Here is a 17,508-nt window from a genome sequence, read left to right as displayed (position 1 = left end):
GATTTTTAATGTTTTTTTTCAATAGAAATGTAGGTAGCAGTAGCAAGTACAATGTGTAACTGTGATTTGTTGATTGTTGAATAAATTATATATATTGTATGCACATAAAGTCTAAAATTTTGTGTCAAAGTGTCCAGAAGTTACCGTGGAATTGCCCTTTTGGTACTTTTTTCTTCTGTACACTTCATTCTCTATAATATGTTTATGAGGTCTCCATAATATGTGAGGTCTCACTACAAAATGAGTCTCATCGTTAGAAAGTCAAAAAATGAGTTAATATTACATTTTGGTAGATCACATTGTAAGCTTTAATTTGGTCTTTAAATGGCTTCCCAAGGATAAATAGATCCAGAGATGTTAGCATTTAAAGTTCAGGTGTATGAGAACCAGGTTTTGAGAAAATCGGCCTCAAAGATAAACTAACCTGTACAAATAATAGGACTAGAATTACAGAATATGCGAAGATAAATACTGTTTTAGTAAGAAAATTCACTTGAAAAATACACAATCATAAAATATAAGTATCAAGTTATTCAAAAACATTAAAATCAAAATTTTGTAAAAATGTTGCCTTTGACCTATTTTTGTGAATATCTCAATATGATTTCACCAACGATGCGTCTCATTTCGTGGTGAGACCTATATGTGCTCTATAAGTAAACCATTATTATTATTATTATTATTATTATTATTATTATTTATGAATGGATATTTGCAGGAAATTACTGACAGTATGTTAAAAGTTACTGAATAGAAGAGAGCACTCTATAGGTAAAAAGTACCTTTTCCTCAAGTGTCCAGTTACATTGTTGTAACTCTGTAATCCTAGCAATCAATTCTGTAGTTTCATCACTCAGTGAACCTGCTACAACTGAAACATCAGGTGACTAAACAGAAACATAGATCATGTGATTAGAAAACATGGAGTTTGTTTTCTCTGGTCATATAGAGGGTTCTCAGTGGAACCAAATCTCATCCCAATCAGTAAATAAAATAAAAGTCTGGGATTCTAAAACTTCACCTACTTCGCACACCACCACAGTACGAAAATAAACCGACAGGTGGTCTGTACTAGAATGGAAGAGGAAGTATTAATTACTGATCCTAAAGTGGCCAAAAAAAAAATGTTGTGTTGTACAAAAGTAAAAATTTAAAAACAGGGTTGGTCAGGCAGGATTTTCATGTCTTTCTTACCAATAGCCTTGGCACAATCATAGGGTGCTTGGTTAACCTTCTCCCCATGAATTTTGGCTAAAAATTTGGTAAACACAGGGCTAAAATTGTTGATTAAAATACCAAATTAAATCCAAGACTCCTCTCCTTGGAAATAAACAAGATTTTTGAAAAGAAACTCTACTCAAATAACTCCAAGACTCCTTGGAAATAAACAAGATTAAAAAAAAAAAGAAAAAAAAAACGTTTTAAAGATTTTGGGTTGGTCATACTCGGGAAACAACAATTGTTTTTTGTCTTATTATTATTACCGTAGTTCCTCTGGAATAAGGCTACCCCCCACTCCCTCTTGACCACAAAATTTAACCAATTTTTGGGGATGGGCTTACACCTGAGGAATCTCCTTTTCAATCAAATGGCAATTTATTAGCATTGTATGCCTTATTCAAAGCCAATATTAGATTTAGATTTTTTTTCCTAAAAATATTTGTAAAAGGCATACTGTGGGCGTATACCCAAGGAAACTACTCTATGTACAGTAAATGTTTGAATGACTAAATTGCATTCTGCACCTGAGTAGCATCAAAGCTTGTTCCAGCGCCACTCTGACTCCATGATGACACGCTACTGTTGTCAAACTTCTGTCGACTCTCATAATCCGGGATTTGCAAGAGGTCATCCAAGCCTAGACGGGAGGGTGAGGCATCTGCAAGAACCTGCTGCAACCTCTCTTGCAGCTTCTCTGCGCGCTTCCTCTCCATTTTCAACTGACGTTTTAAATCTTTAACCTGGTGAAGATAATCACACTACATGTAATATATGCATGAACATAACTGTATAATATACAATATAAATCATTGCGTTATTGAATGTTTTCTCCGTCATTTGCATAGTATATAGTATAGTGACATCACAATTTTCAGGATTGATGGTTGGATTTTAGATTGGATGTATTTTGGTATAAACACCAAGGATAATGCACAAAAGTCTGAAGAAGACTTATTTCCAGTGGGGTCCTTCTGGTGGTGGTTGGGCAGTACACCGAGAGACAATCCCTACTGTTTTCCGAAAAGTGCACTGCATTCTTTAACGTGCACATGGGCCATAATGCACATGGGACCAACGGCTTAAACGTCTCATTCGAAACATGGTGCACTATCGTAACTTGCATTTCAGCCCTCCAGCTAAAATACAAGAACGATGGGAATTGAACCGGCAACCAAGAAATCTCCATGGTTCAGCGCAAACACTGTGGCTACCACCAGTTTAGTCGATTGAGCTAAGCTACTCTCTGTAGGTAACAATGACTACAACTACTAATTTTTATTTCTATAAGAAGTTCTGTAGTATCCTGCATATACTATTATTACAAAAACAATAAAAACAATTACTAAAAACAAATGATAATAATGACCTTACCGTTGCAATGCCCTTTTTTTCGCTGATCTTTCTTTCCTCAATGCTGTCAATGGCATGCTAAAATAACAACAAAAAAAAAGGAAATTTATCATCATTTTGAGAAGAACCACCATGTATCATTAGCTTCTTCCACCCAAAGCTCCATCAAGACCACATAGTATTATCAATTTGTCTCTGCTGCCTAAAGTCATTTCCATGCATGCTTTAATTAATCACACCAACTTTACCTCTGCCCATAAGGTTATGTATTCACCCCTGTCTTTTGTTTGTCTGTCTTTAGCAAGATTACACAAAAACTAAGGAATGGATCATCAAAGAATTGAGTGGAATCGTACATAATAGGAAGCTTTGATTTCACTACGACAGTAGGACGTAGAACGCAATGACGTCACTAAAAGTCATCTGTGCATACAAGAACGTTAAGGTCACCTCGTCAAGTAGATTCTGTAACACAATTTGGCCAAATCTAAGTATGCAGAGAACGTAGGACGCCAGGTAGGATGGTCACGCATGAGTGATTTCGTTCTAGCGTCGCATCGCACAAATCGAAAGCTCCCTAATAATCCAAGAATAAGATGATTAACCTTTGGGAAAATGTCAACTGACAAGGTCAAGGTCATAGAAATTATATAGCGTGACTGTTCATTTTTGGTCGATGTTCTTCATTGCTTATCATGTTTCAACATTACCTCAGGTTAAACTATATCCCGTTACATTTATCATTACTCATTTAAAGTATTTTTCTAGATACTTTTCAAACTGAAGAAGCTTGTTCCTCAATAACTACAGCTACTAATACTGTTCTTTATAAAGCATGGTTTCCATACAATTGCTACACCCTATCGGCGACGGCCGCCGGGAAGGCTGAATCTGGTTCAGTCTTGTCGATTGTGTTGCAGACGCATCGGAGTGCCTTTCCAATTGTGTTCGGGCAGCTTTTCCACTAGCGATTGATGTAGCGACAGTATAGCGATTGTATGGAAACCAAGCTTAATATTGATTCTTTGTGTATTTAATACATAGGCTTAACAAAGTCCTAAATATTGAACAGCACTAATTAGATATATTACATAATATTCACATTGTTGATACCTGTTTTAATTCCTCTATTTTCTTCTGTATCTCTCCACATTTTTCTTCAGATTCTTGCAAAACTATTTTTTCTTTGTTCAATTCTTCCTTGAACTCCTATTATAATAAACAATGTAAGTGTTAGCATAGTATTATATAAATAAGTATAATACAGTTACACTTGCTTAAGTCGACTTTGCCTATCTTGAATAATTTCCAAGTCGATCCTATTTTAACACATTGTTTCCATCCATTCCATTAATTAACAATTTGTAAGTCAAATTTTAAGTACTTTAAACAATTTGTCAATGCCAGTTTGCAGTTGACTTAGGCAAGTCCAACTGCATATATTTTGCATTACTGGAAAAAAGAAAAGATTTAATCTTTTTACAAACAAACTACTCTTCCAGAGATCAGTGTCTAAATGCCTAAAATAATTTTCTCATTACATTAACGTCTCCCAATTACGAACCTCCCAATTAGGAACATTCAATTTTTACGAGCTCAATTCGCGACGATGATGTCATTATGAATGATCGTTTTCAACAACAAAACACTAAATTGTATTTAAAGGTCTTCAAAAATAATATAAAATGTTATATCAGCTAAGAAAGAAACATTTAAGCCATTATAGTGACATAAAACTAAGTTTAAAGCAAGAAATATAGATCGTATTCAACCGAGGTATATTACATTTGAGCTGTGCATGCTTGTTCAGGCATACTGTTCAGTAAATCTCACTTTTTGTTCATTGGGGGCGCTATTCGTATCAATTTTTATGAAGAGAAAAATAACACTCGCTTTTGCCATTATATGGTCATGTTTTCATTTGGAAATCACTTCAAATGAATACTTCACTGTGATCACAGGTTTTGGCTAACTGTAAAGTATTATTTTGTAGCAGAAAACAGTAAAATAATAGTCATTTTTCGTGACAAAATTTGGCTCCCATGACAAGGCTTAGGCTTACCTAGCCCTGTACTTTGTAGCACTGGCCTAGGCCTACCCTCAACGCCCTGAGATGCTAGACAATTTTAACTCGCTGAATTACAAATTTTCTTAATTACGAACTGTGCTCGGACAGAGGGGTAAGTAATTCGGAGATGCTACTGAACTTATACTTATCTTTACTATTTATAAATATTATGTAAAAAAGGGAAAACATGATTGCTTACAATATCTTGGTCTTCCATCTTTTTGTTCAAATCAACAATTTCTTGCTCATGTGACTCAATTACCTTCTTCAACTCTTCCTAAAATTGTCAAAAAATAAGATCAATAACTATTATACACACACATTCTTCCATCTATAAATACAATCATAATGTAAATTTTTTTTATCCTATTAGAATAAAGGACATTACATTGGAAAGAATTATCCTGTTCCAGTCAAGTTGTTGGTGTTGTTGTTCTTATTATCATTAATATTAATAAAAAATAGGGGTCATCTATTTTCCGTAGTTTTCACAAATGTACAAAGCATATGGGGTTGTAGTCAATGTTGTGTGTACTGTTTTATGAAAATGAAAAAAGGTTAATACCAAAAATAATAAAAATATTTTGTACTCTGTTGTGGGGAGGGAGGTAACAGAAAAGAGTGTTTTGAAATCTCTTAAAAATTATATAAAAAATTGGAGGAACATCTAATTGGTAAATAATTTTCATGAAAATGGATGGACCACAGTTTCTTACAGCCTTCTTTCAAACGAGTCTAAAAAATTATATAAAAAACTGGGGGAACCTCTAACTGTCCAATAATTTTCATGAAAATGAAACTACCTCAGTTTCTTGAAGCCTTCTTTCAAACCATCCCTTAGAGCTTGTTAATGATTGAACTTCTTCATTGAGTTTAGTAACTTCATCTCTCAGTGGCTCAAGTGCCGCTCTTCTTTCCTATAAAAACAATCAAAAAACAACAATCCTTAAATTTTTTCTTTATTAATAATTAAACAGGAGGAGAGGGATTGGGCACCCTAAAATATAAAACCATTTCCTCATTTTGAAGAGAGCCCACAAAATATTATGACATCAGATCATGAAACAACACTTAGCGAGTATATGTACCTGTTCCTGTGTTAGCTGTTCTTGCAATTTATTCATTTCTTCCTAAAAACAAAAGAAATGAACAATTGAACTTAACAAAAAAACATAAAATAAATACATACTGCAGTTACAACAGACTTGGTTATATTGTATGGAAAAACAAGTCAAGCATGAAAAGGTTGTCACTTTCATGAGAACAAGAAAAATGTAGATGTAAATAAACAATATATTTGTAAATAAAAAACAGTAAATGAAAAATATTAGGTCAGATAGTAAATTCAATGAAGATTCTTATCACATTATAAAATATGATCACAAAATAATGGATTCAATGTAATATAAATTATATAAATAAACATTCATAAAATAGAAGTGTAAGCTTTTGAAAGGTTAAATTTCTTCACAAAATATGGAAGTTAGGAAGGCAACCTACCTCATGTGTCTTTGTGAGGTCATCAAATTCATCCTGAAATTATTATAAATAAAAATCATCCTGCCTGTAAAATTTTAAATCTTTTTAAATGTAAGATAAACTATAAATTAAATTTGACATGGTGAAATTTCTACATTTATGTATTTTTTCGGCAAAATTGACAAAAAAACTGTTGTCATTGTTGCTTTTTCTGGATTTAAAGCCGAGATCCTTTGGATGATGGTTGCAGCACCTATTTTGTGGGTGCGTGGGGCTGCACACAATCCCCAATAAGGCTTGTGCCATCCAGTCCCCCCTTCCCGCAAATCTAAAATGTCAAAAGCCAAAATTACGTCATATCACCTTCTGTTCCGAACTAGCACCCCCTTCCTCTACCTTTGCATTCCCATCAGCCCCCTCATTTCATATCTCTTAGGTACACCACTGGAGGATTACTTAACAAAACTGATGTAGAGTCTTAATTATGCATATCTGTTTTCCAATTAGGAAAATGAAAAATGTATTACCTTGTACTTTATAGTTAAAGCTTCAATTTCTTTAGTGTTTTGTTGTTTAATTGTCTGCATTTGAATTGCTAAGTCATCTAACATGCTCTTCCTTTTTTCGGCAATCTGTAAATGAAAACATAAAAACTCGTATTTAAACAAAAAAAGAAATTATATATATAAATGAAATTTGAAATCACATTAGATTGTATCGCTATTTTTTTGTTTCAATAGGCCTATCTCTTAGAAAATACATTAATATTTTATTATTTTAAAATAATTAATATCCGCTGACACAGAATTCATAACACAAATAATTCAAAAGCAACAAACACAATACATCTTAAAATGAAAACATTATAGGGCAGAAAGGACATAGGACATCAAAAATATGGTAGCAAAGAGTACAGAATGGCAAGAAGCCTGTCAGGTTCTCTTGAAACGGAATTCTATCTCGAAAAGTACGACAATGTACAAGTTGTTCGTATCGAGCACATGCTGTGTGTAGAAAATGACTGTTTGAATTTTGAGCTGTATTCAAATTACTGTACAAGAGGGCGGTCACTACCTCGTGGTACTAGTGTGTTTTTCGTTTCATTGCATGCATGCAAGTCAGGCTAGTTGGACCTAATTCTATACGTTTGATGATTGGTGAAAATCTAATGTCTTCTAACAATATTTCTATTTCAAGTAAAACAATACCTCACTTAACATATTTATTTAGCAAACATCACTCCAGTATTAATGTTTACTAATTTTGTTGGTTAAAGGACCTGAGTCATTAAGTTCTTGAAAAAAGAATATAAAGTTTTTGTTTGCTTTGAGATAGGCCTACCAAGTCTACAGACTTGATAAATTTTCTAGATGTTGACTGAATTAATTCTTGACTGGGTTTGTTAGCTGGCTTATTAGGTCTAAAGCCCCATTCAGACTAGCACATTTGGTTTAGCAAAATCAAGTGACATGCCTAAATATTGTGATGATGACATCAAATCATGACCATATATAGGCACATTATGACTATATATGGGCACATCATGACTATATATGGGCATACAAGTTTTTGGACAAAGCTTTAAGCCTTGTCCAGACCATCAAATGTTATTTGACAAAAACATGTGGCATCTCTAAAATCTGGTCATGATGACATCACATCATGACCATATATAGCACATCATTGACTATATATGGGCATACTCATACCTTATTAGACTCTTGCAAGTCTTTGTGTAGGTTGTCCCTATCATTCTGAATTCCTTTAATCTCCTCACTGAGTCTGGAATTTGTACCTAAAACCTCTGACATTTGACCCTGTAGCTCTTCTTTCTCTGTGGTAATCTTACTGTTATTTTCTTGTTGAGTCTCTAGTTGATTTTTTAAGGAACCATTTATTGCCTACAAGAAGAAAATGTGTTAAAATACATAAAAAATAATTTATATATGAGTGTATTAATGGTAATAACAATCACAAAAATAAATAGGCTCCTAGGAAGAGCATATATTTACAGCTTTACTGTACATAGATATTTTTTTGGGTACTTTCTATGTGGAGACTCGATTTACAATTTGAAAGACTGTTAATTTCCAGTGTTAGCTTATGATGAAATAACATCCCATAATTCCTCTTTTGAACTTTGAACTCACAAACTGGATTTATATTCTCACAATTTACAAGTGAGACAATATAAATAAGTGTCTACAGCCTTCGTGGGGGCAGTAGACACAGAATTTATATACAAGAATAATTATCATCATTATTATTAATCGTAATTAAATAAATAATTATATAATTATAAAAATTAAATACTATATGAGCAATTATTATATAAACATTTAAACTTGCCTTTAATTTATTTACTTCCTCTTGTGATGAATTTTGAAGCTAAGATAAAAAAAAAATTCACATGAAATATGGCTGCACAAGCAGGAATTCTGTCAAGAGAGAGGAGGGAGGACTTGCACATGTGGCATATCCAAGGCTCGAGGGAAAATTTGCCGTAAGTGTATTGCGTAGGCGGATACCATACTAATTTCATCATTAGGAAACAAGTCAAGTCAGCCTCAAGTCAACTTGGCCCCAGTCAAAATGGTCCCAAGTCAACTTGCCCCCAAGTATACTCGGACCCATGTCAGCTCATGCCCAAGTCAACTTGTTCCCAAGTCAACTCGCCCCATGTCAACTTGCCCCCAAGTTAACTCTTCCCCCAAGTCAACTTGAATTCCATTATTATTTTTATTCTTATCTCATCGACATCATGATTACATCATAATGATGATGATCATAATAATATGATTATGATTATGGTCACCAGCGTTGTGAAACTTTGCACATTTGAATGTGTGTTTACTTATTGTTATCTTCAGTTAAGGTGAAGTGGGTGGGCTCGATGTTCAGTTGAGGGGCGCTAATTTGCAAAATATGGTGATTTTAGGTGATTTTTAACTACTTGACCGTGATTTTTTGGGGGCGACCAGGTGGGGGGAGCGCGAGTAATATCCCCCATGCCCTCCCCTAGATACGCCACTATTGGTGACTAATTCAGTATATCTTATATTCATATATATGCCTTACAGTTAAATTATATGTTAGTAGAAGAATATATTCAATGCCAAAAGTGTTAAAGAAAGAATAAATTAATTAGCTAGTTAGTGGTTAGTTATTAGCCTTTGATAGGGATATTTTCATTCACTAATATTATATGTATTCACTAATATACATTAATACATAAATAATACTTTTTCTATTCAATGTATAGACTATTAATCTGGTGAGTTATCAATTTAAGATTTCTTTTTCGTAAATCTTAGTAGGTCTGAGAAAACTGATCCATGTCTCCTTCTGCAGCTTCTGATGTTGAGGGCAGTACACCAGTAGACACTCCCCTACTCTATTCCAAAAAGTGTACTGCGTCCTTTACTGTGCACATGAACCATTTTGCACAAAGGACCAACTGTTTAAATGTCTCATCTGAAAGACGGTCCGCTTTTGAAATTTGCATTTCAGACCTCCACACAAGGAGAGCAGCGATGGGAATTGAACCGGGAACCAAGGGATCTCCACTGTTCAGCGCACACACAGTGGCTGCCACCAAATTAGCCGGCTGAGCTAATATATACTTATATAATATATCATACTCTGTAGAGCCATGTCGATTTAGGCCCTCCTGCTGAAAAACAGGGATTTGTCCAACAAGGACCATACATATATCAGATTTACATAAAACAATTCAAAGAACAAATTTAAATAGGTTAACATCTGTCATATCTTGAGTACCTGTTGGCTGGATTGCAATTCTGCTACAAGATTGTTGTTTTCACTTTGAAGTTGCTCCATCCTACCCACGCTGAGTGACCCCTGTGCAACTACCTAATTAGCATATATGCAAATGATACAAGGTGTTAAGTAAAGCAGTAAAGCATATAACTAATTAGCATATGCAAATGCATGCATTTAACAACTTCTAAATATGGTTGATGACATAATATGACCATATATAGGCGCATCATGACTATATATGGGAATACAACAGTTTTTTTGTTAAAGAAAATATAATAGTGAACAGAACTTTAAAATCTGAAGGATTATCTAACAAGCGATATATTTGTTTAGCAATATGTTTTTAGTGATATATTTGTTTCTAAAACAATAGAATTAAGGTACATGATAATAAACTACTGATTTTAATCTACATAATAAATTTTCATGCAATTATTGATATAAGATATAATCTGTTAACATTCACACTATTTGTTTCTATAATAGCTAAAAAGAGCCACAGTTTATGAGGTCATTGACCCCTTTCATTTAGCATGGGATGAACCTTTTAATCTCATAGCATCAGGTGGAGGGAGTCAAGTGATTGGTCAGTACAGAGAGGTGAAGGTTCAAGATTATAATGTAGACAAATAAATATTGTAAGCTTCCAAATACTTACCTGATCGTTTAACGTGGCGACAGTGTTTTCCAAAACTTGGATTTTTGCTTGGTATTCAGTCAGCGTCTGTAACAGAATTAACGGGTGGATATATGTAAATAAAGTGTTGTAATATGTAACCATTATAGCCAATCACAAGACAAAGAACTCAGAATCTTTAATTTTGAACAGCATAGGATGAATGAATGGAGTATTTCAGCATGATACGATTCAATGTATTTATAATATCCTAATTTGATGATCTTTCAGCGCCGTCTGAATTCGTTCTTAATTGACAATCTCCAAATTTTCCTCCATTCTCCTGTTTTTTTTGCTTTAATTTTTTCACTTTTCTTTATTTTTGTAGTTTTCTTCTACCGCTTATTTTCTCTTTCAACCCTATATTCTGGTATTATTCTTTTCTGTTTGCCTGGAAAGCATGTAGAGACAAATCTTATATGTGCTATATAAGTGCACAACCATTGACCATAATATATTTATTAATATATATAAATAAATATATAAATTATAAAAAATCTTGTCATAATTATGAGAGAAAACTTTAATCATATGTTTTAAAATATTTTCGTTTGTAAATAAAGGCAAATAATACAAAATATGAATTAAAAACATTGTTTTTATAACAATATTAAAAGGAAAATGGCAATAGTGACCATGATTTACAATGACATAAACAAATGTGTTGGGTACCTTATCTGACTTGGCAAGTTGGCTCTGTATTCTACCCTTCTGCTCCATCAAATCCTTCAAAAAAATTATGAATACAGAATTGTCAACAGTTAAGTTTTGTCCACACTATCAAATTCTATGTGAAAAAAAATGTGACATCATCATCACTCAAGTTTGTCACATAAAATTTGATAAGTGTGAACACACCTTCAGGCAGTGAAAAACACAATTCAAAATATTATTGCTCTTTATGCAATCAAAGGCCAATAGACTGAAATCAACAATTCATTAAAAATAGACTTGATTACTGATTGAGGATAATGGCACAGCAGTTGTGGTTCACATTTTAAATCAGAATGTCGTGGGTTCAAATCATGCTGTGAACACAACTCTACGCTCTAAGCGTCAACATGCGTCATGTTCATGAGTGAGATATTTATGTGGATGAAGAAACATACCTAAGAAATAATGGAATTGTCCATCCCAGGCAGTGCTTATAACAAATAAACATTCATCGAACTCAAATTTTAAAAAGTAAAACTAGACATATATTATTTCATCCAGGTACGTGCTTACGAAATAAATTAAATGTTCCATAAGTGACTGATTTAAGAACCAATACTCTATACGACCACTTTAAATATTAATATTATTATTATTACAATTATAAATGGGGCTAATTCAATTTTTTACTAACATAATAATATAACTCACTGTGACATCTTTCTCTTTGGAATTTTGTAAATCTTCTAATTTTTTTCTGCATAAAAATATAATAATTCAGGGATTATACAATTAATCTTGGTTGCGATAATACATATTACAAGAAAATAATGAAATAATAAAGATGATCATAATAAACAACTCTAAAAAAGTACAGTATGTTCAACAATATAATATAATATTTAGGAACTATATAATTTTTCTTTGTAGTGGCTTTACATAATAAAGAAAAAAAACTTTCATTTTTGTTGAAGCAGTATCACTGGAAAAAACCTACACATTATTATTAATATTATTGAATTATAATAAATAACCCCTTTAAGTTATTTACTTCTTCACATCATGCACCTTATATTAATTGAAAACAAAAACATAATATTTACCTCATGTCATTATATAAATCTTCTTTTTCATTTTGAAGTTGAACAATACTAGGAAATAAAAATTGACAGTTATACCAATATTAAAATATATGGGAATCATAGAAAATCAAAACTTAAAAATTTACACAGACAAGTTTTCCTTACCTTTCTTGTTTTTTCTTTACTTTCTCAGACAACTGTTGAAAGAACAATACTGATAAGTAAATTAGTTTCAATTTCACTGACAAGAAAATTTAACAATATTGAAAGCTTTTCTTGAAATTTAAAAAATATGCAAACCTATGAGTCTAAAGATTTACCACTATTGGTACATCCACACGAAAAAAAACATAACCTTAAAACATTTGAAATGATGCATTTTGACTATATATGGGCATACAACAGAAAATTTGATGGGCAGGGCTTTAAACAAGGTGTGTACGTACCTTAGCAACCTCATCTGATTTACTTGTTGATTCTGATTTGTGTGAATTCTGTAGCACAAAATGATATTAATAGAGTTAGTTAGGAATTCAAGATATTTCACCTGTTCAAAATACAAAACAACATAGTAGAGGTATTTAAACACAGTATATTAAAAAAAAAATAAGTTGGGAAGCTGAAACAAAAACTCCATGGCTTTGCAAACAGAACAATAAATTAATTAATAATTTGAAAATGTAAATATGGCTTGTTTTTTGTTTGCCCAAAACAAGGCTAAAATTTGACATTTAATGTCACTCTAGGTAATGGGCTAATAATACATAATAATCATAGATAATATTATAAAATAATGAATTAATAAGACAAATTTAATCTATTGACTATAAATAAATTACAATGAGAACGATTCAAGTAAACAGAACTCACTGATTTTTACAAATAAATTATTAAATTAAGTATGTGGATTTTATATTTTGTAACTTAATTTAGAATAGCCAAGTTAAAAACCTAAATTTTAATTGTGCCTTATATATTCACTAACATTTAATGTACAGAAGATTAAAATATAGAAAAATCAGTATTTTTTCCATCTTTGAGAGGATCTGCATGTGAGATAGCAAGAGGTGATTATTTGTTGAAATGAGAAATAAATAAATTTTATTATTTATTTCACCTGTAATTTTTGCAGTTGTTCCTTGAGTAATCTATTTTCTTCTGCTTCTGTATCTAATTTTAGTTGTAACTCTGAAAGAACACAAAACACTGTAAATTTCAACAATTCTGTATAAAGCGAAGTTAAAGCAAATCCCATTCGTTAATACGCTGTTCATTGGCAACGACAAATCTACACAACGTACCACCTCTGTCTCTGGAAGAGTATTACTAGTCATGCGTAAAGGTTAAGCATTGGCCAATGCATTCAACATATACTACTAGAATGTTTGCGTTAAAAAGAGAGAAAAAAGCTGATAATGTGATTTACCCCAGGACAAGGACCGGCAAATGACCGGAACTGACCTTTCCAGAATGTCAATCAAACTTGACAACTGACCAATCAGAACAGTGCCTGGAATACGCACATGTATAACAAGGACACGTGTTGTCCCACAAACACGCATGTTCACGTATGTTCTAAGACTGTCGTCTTGTGACACCTTAGCAACAGTATCCAAGGGGTATCCAAGGGGTGGGGCTTAGTGGAATAGTCCATTATGAGAAACCCCTTCCTCATAGTTTGAAATGCCAATTTCAAGGCTTCACATTATAACTATCAATGGATGAAACGCATTATGGAACACAATATTGCAGCTACTAATCTGTGAAACACTGGAATTCAAAGTAAGATAACGTGCTTAGTCTCAGGATACTGATATCCGGCCTCCAACTTAAGTACACAATCTTTTTATTGGAGGCCCAAAGCCATACCCATGTGTTACATGCTCAATAAATAACTAATTATTTAATTTAATTGATATTCTAAGATATATCAATTATTGGAAAACAATAATAATAATAATACTCTAATTACAATTTGTTACTAAGGTAGGGATTTAAGTGTATAATTAATCTTACCTGTTATTTTTTTCTTTTGTGTTTCAACTTTCAAGCCAGTCTCCTGATTAAAAGACAAAACAGATGTCAGGAGGCATTGGCTGACATGATAAAGTAATGCACAACATCACAACCAATCATAGGTTGAATAGCTCAGGATGATTATATTTTCAACAGGCATGGAAGGATGAATAATTATGGACTCAAAACATTATATTGTTGTTTTGTACCTTCAGTTAATATTTAATTTATACTCATCCTTCATTTGAATATTTTCTTCTCCAAAATGTTTCACTTTTGATTACCATATATTAACATATTCATGATAACTGTTTGCAACAACTGACACGGAAACTACTACCGATATATCTCTAATTAACATACATTAACATATACATGACTTACGAAAACTAGAACTAATATACCCCTAATTACCATATTCATATTTTCACTATAATGTTATATACTTTTCTCATTACCATTTTGTATACATATTCATACACTTACAGTATCTTCTTCTATAACAGATCCAGTCCTGCTTCGAGCTGTATCATCTACAGAATTAAAAAAAACAAAACATAGTAATTAATTACATAAATATAACATATAAAGTACCAATTCCAACAACACAATGATTATAATAATTAACAAAAATAATTTTCAAAATAAATGATCAAAATTGATTCACGATGGTATTTTAGCTGAATTTTATTTAAACAAAGTGTCAACTATTAAGCCGGGCAGGTGCGGCGCTCGATGGTCATCAATCAACGCGAATGCATGGAGAACGCAACGGCATGATGAGTGTGCAATGGATCGTTTTTAATGCCCCTGCCACTGACAATCAGCAGATGGTGTCGTGTAGTGTAGCGCTCACAGGTAGTGGAATTGGATTCGTCTTACGACCTTTGTATGACATAGATAATGCCCGGCCTTAAACATGATCAATGATCATAGATTTGTGATTTGTAATATCATGTGTGTCAAGTGATATTACAAATCACAGATCTATGGTCATATGTAATATTATTTGTACCTAACACAAATAATATTGTAATAATAAATATTATAAAAATCACAAATCTATGTAATATTTGTATCAGGCACTTTGAATAGCTTCATTTGGGCATATTCAATACCAAGTATATTACAATATTAACTATTATATATCTCATACATGGATTCTAGGCATCTGATTGGTTAAGGAAAGGGCAATAGAAAGGACTATTCCATGAAAAAGTACTATTCCCCTGAAAAACAGTACTTTTTTGCCCTGTCGCCTTAACATCGCGCCGACAGTAAAGGGGACTGCGACTTCTACAATGAAAGAGATTGGCCCTTCACCATGCCACAGATCAGCGAGTAGATGATAATCAAATATGGAGGCTGGTCGGTTCAGATGAAGAAGGAGCCTAGGCTTAGCATTACTTCTTGATGAAGCCGATAGCAAAAGCAACAAGAGACAAATTAAATATGTCTTGTTAATATTCTACAAATACTGCAAGACGATGGGTGCTGTTAAAATTGAGGAAATGAGCAACACTCTCTGATCGCCTAGTAGTAGGCCTCTAGGCTAGGAAGTAAAGTACTCTTTTAGGCCTCGTAGAATCCATGTAAGAGATATATAAAGCAAATATTGACTGCTCTAGATTCAGGGAATGGTGAAATCTATTGCCCCTCAATGATGTGGAGACCATAGCCTATCTTCCCGAGGGCTGGCCCAACGGTCTCCATGTCACCTCATCAACATTCCCCTCATGAGCAGTTAATATTTGTATACTATAATCACTACCATGAACCAATGACTGTAATTTCACTTTACCTTTATCTACTAATGTTAGCAATGAATCCAAGTTTCTGATGAGTGTAGAGGTCATCCTGGATTTGACTGTTTTACAATGTTCACTAAACATCACAATAGGATCTGAAAAGGACAACAAAATAAGATGATTGGTTAAAAAAGAAACAGGTAAAATAATAACATTCAAAACAAAACAAAAAACACATAAGAAAATATCAATGCTGTTGAAGTTTTGTTTGTTCGTTTTTTTACTAGCTTTGATGAGGAGCTCTAGAAACACTAAGCTGATTGATTAATAGATATTTTTTCTCTACTGCCTCTACTATATTCAGGGGCGGATTTAGGGGGGGGGGCGGCTGGCTTGGCCTAAGCAGCTCCGCCTAGCCTAATTGGGCCTGGCCTACCTTTAGAAAATTCTTTGTATTCTTCAAATCTATCGAATGTTACATTAAACTAAAGCTAAATCATATTTACATTTGATAAAGACAACATTCATTGATTTAATGTACGTTGTTTTTGTACCAATATTCGGTGGGGATTCCCAAAGATGGGAGTGGCCCGCCCATCGGCTCAGTGCCACGCCCACTGGCTTCGATTTTGGATGGCCTATTTGCTGGAGACTGTCCTGATTACTGAGAGACTTAAGGGGATCCATGATATAGAATAACAACAGCAAAATAACACAAAACACTACAAAAATCAATATCTTCCCTTCAAGAAAATCAAAATTGTTTGAATACCTTTAGGAATTACATCTTCAGAGAAGTCATCAGTCACTAATGATAATTTCAAGTCATCAAGGAAAGTGTTAAGCTCAGCTTCAAAGAGTTTATCAATTTCTGTTAAAAAACAAATGAAAATCACTTAAAATTCAACATGTATTTAATAGTTTTTCTTTTCTTGTAAAAAATATAACATTACTTAATATTGTAAACTGAAAACCTTAGCGTTGCATGCAACATAAAAACAAGTAATGATTATTAAAATATCCACGTTTTTGTTGTATTTCAATCGGGGTCATTTACAAATTTTCAACACTTTCACAAGTGTACAAACAGTTTGCTAGCGGGGAAGGCGTAGAAAAATTTGTACACTTTTACATATGCATGAAAATATTGATTCAAAATAACATGCAATATTTAAAATAATAAACTTTCATGACCAATTATAATGCAACTATGAATATAATATAGATTTTTTTTATAACCAAGTACAGTACTTAAGTTGACTTCACAAAAAAAATCGGAGAATGGTGTTGCTATTATCAACATTTTTTTTATGTACACTTTCAGAGGGGAGGGTGGAAGTACCGAAAGAGAGTTCACTGTTTGTACAATTGCGAAAATGTTGATAATTATGAACAACCCTTTTCTTGTGATACTGTATCGTAATATTACAT

General features: G+C 32.9%; 1 protein-coding gene across 2 annotated transcripts in view; it reads right to left on the bottom strand.

Annotated features, from left to right (window-relative positions):
- The window catches only part of LOC117110603 (GRIP1-associated protein 1-like), a 29,240-nt gene that overhangs the window by 3,827 nt on the left and 7,905 nt on the right, over positions 1-17,508 (bottom strand). Inside the window, exons 10-32 of one of the 2 annotated variants that reach the window (XM_033253365.1) lie at positions 16,850-16,948; positions 16,131-16,232; positions 14,816-14,862; positions 14,330-14,372; positions 13,431-13,501; positions 12,760-12,807; positions 12,479-12,510; positions 12,335-12,382; positions 11,943-11,988; positions 11,250-11,303; positions 10,560-10,625; positions 9,899-9,991; positions 8,468-8,506; positions 7,828-8,019; positions 6,646-6,750; positions 6,140-6,172; positions 5,728-5,769; positions 5,443-5,556; positions 4,839-4,916; positions 3,685-3,780; positions 2,593-2,649; positions 1,746-1,961; positions 783-887 (exon numbers count right to left, since the gene is read on the bottom strand). In XM_033253365.1, the coding sequence (XP_033109256.1) occupies positions 783-887; positions 1,746-1,961; positions 2,593-2,649; positions 3,685-3,780; positions 4,839-4,916; positions 5,443-5,556; positions 5,728-5,769; positions 6,140-6,172; positions 6,646-6,750; positions 7,828-8,019; positions 8,468-8,506; positions 9,899-9,991; positions 10,560-10,625; positions 11,250-11,303; positions 11,943-11,988; positions 12,335-12,382; positions 12,479-12,510; positions 12,760-12,807; positions 13,431-13,501; positions 14,330-14,372; positions 14,816-14,862; positions 16,131-16,232; positions 16,850-16,948 (1,826 nt within the window). The remainder of the gene's footprint in view (positions 1-782; positions 888-1,745; positions 1,962-2,592; positions 2,650-3,684; positions 3,781-4,838; positions 4,917-5,442; positions 5,557-5,727; positions 5,770-6,139; positions 6,173-6,645; positions 6,751-7,827; positions 8,020-8,467; positions 8,507-9,898; positions 9,992-10,559; positions 10,626-11,249; positions 11,304-11,942; positions 11,989-12,334; positions 12,383-12,478; positions 12,511-12,759; positions 12,808-13,430; positions 13,502-14,329; positions 14,373-14,815; positions 14,863-16,130; positions 16,233-16,849; positions 16,949-17,508) is intronic. The other variant, XM_033253369.1, reaches the window with a different exon arrangement.

The sequence above is a fragment of the Anneissia japonica genome, unplaced genomic scaffold, assembly GCF_011630105.1.
Source record: "Anneissia japonica isolate Jap-2015-1 unplaced genomic scaffold, ASM1163010v1 scaffold1511_len2985839_cov193, whole genome shotgun sequence".
Lineage (NCBI taxonomy): Eukaryota > Metazoa > Echinodermata > Crinoidea > Comatulida > Comatulidae > Anneissia > Anneissia japonica.
This window is presented reverse-complemented; position numbering and strand designations above follow the sequence as displayed.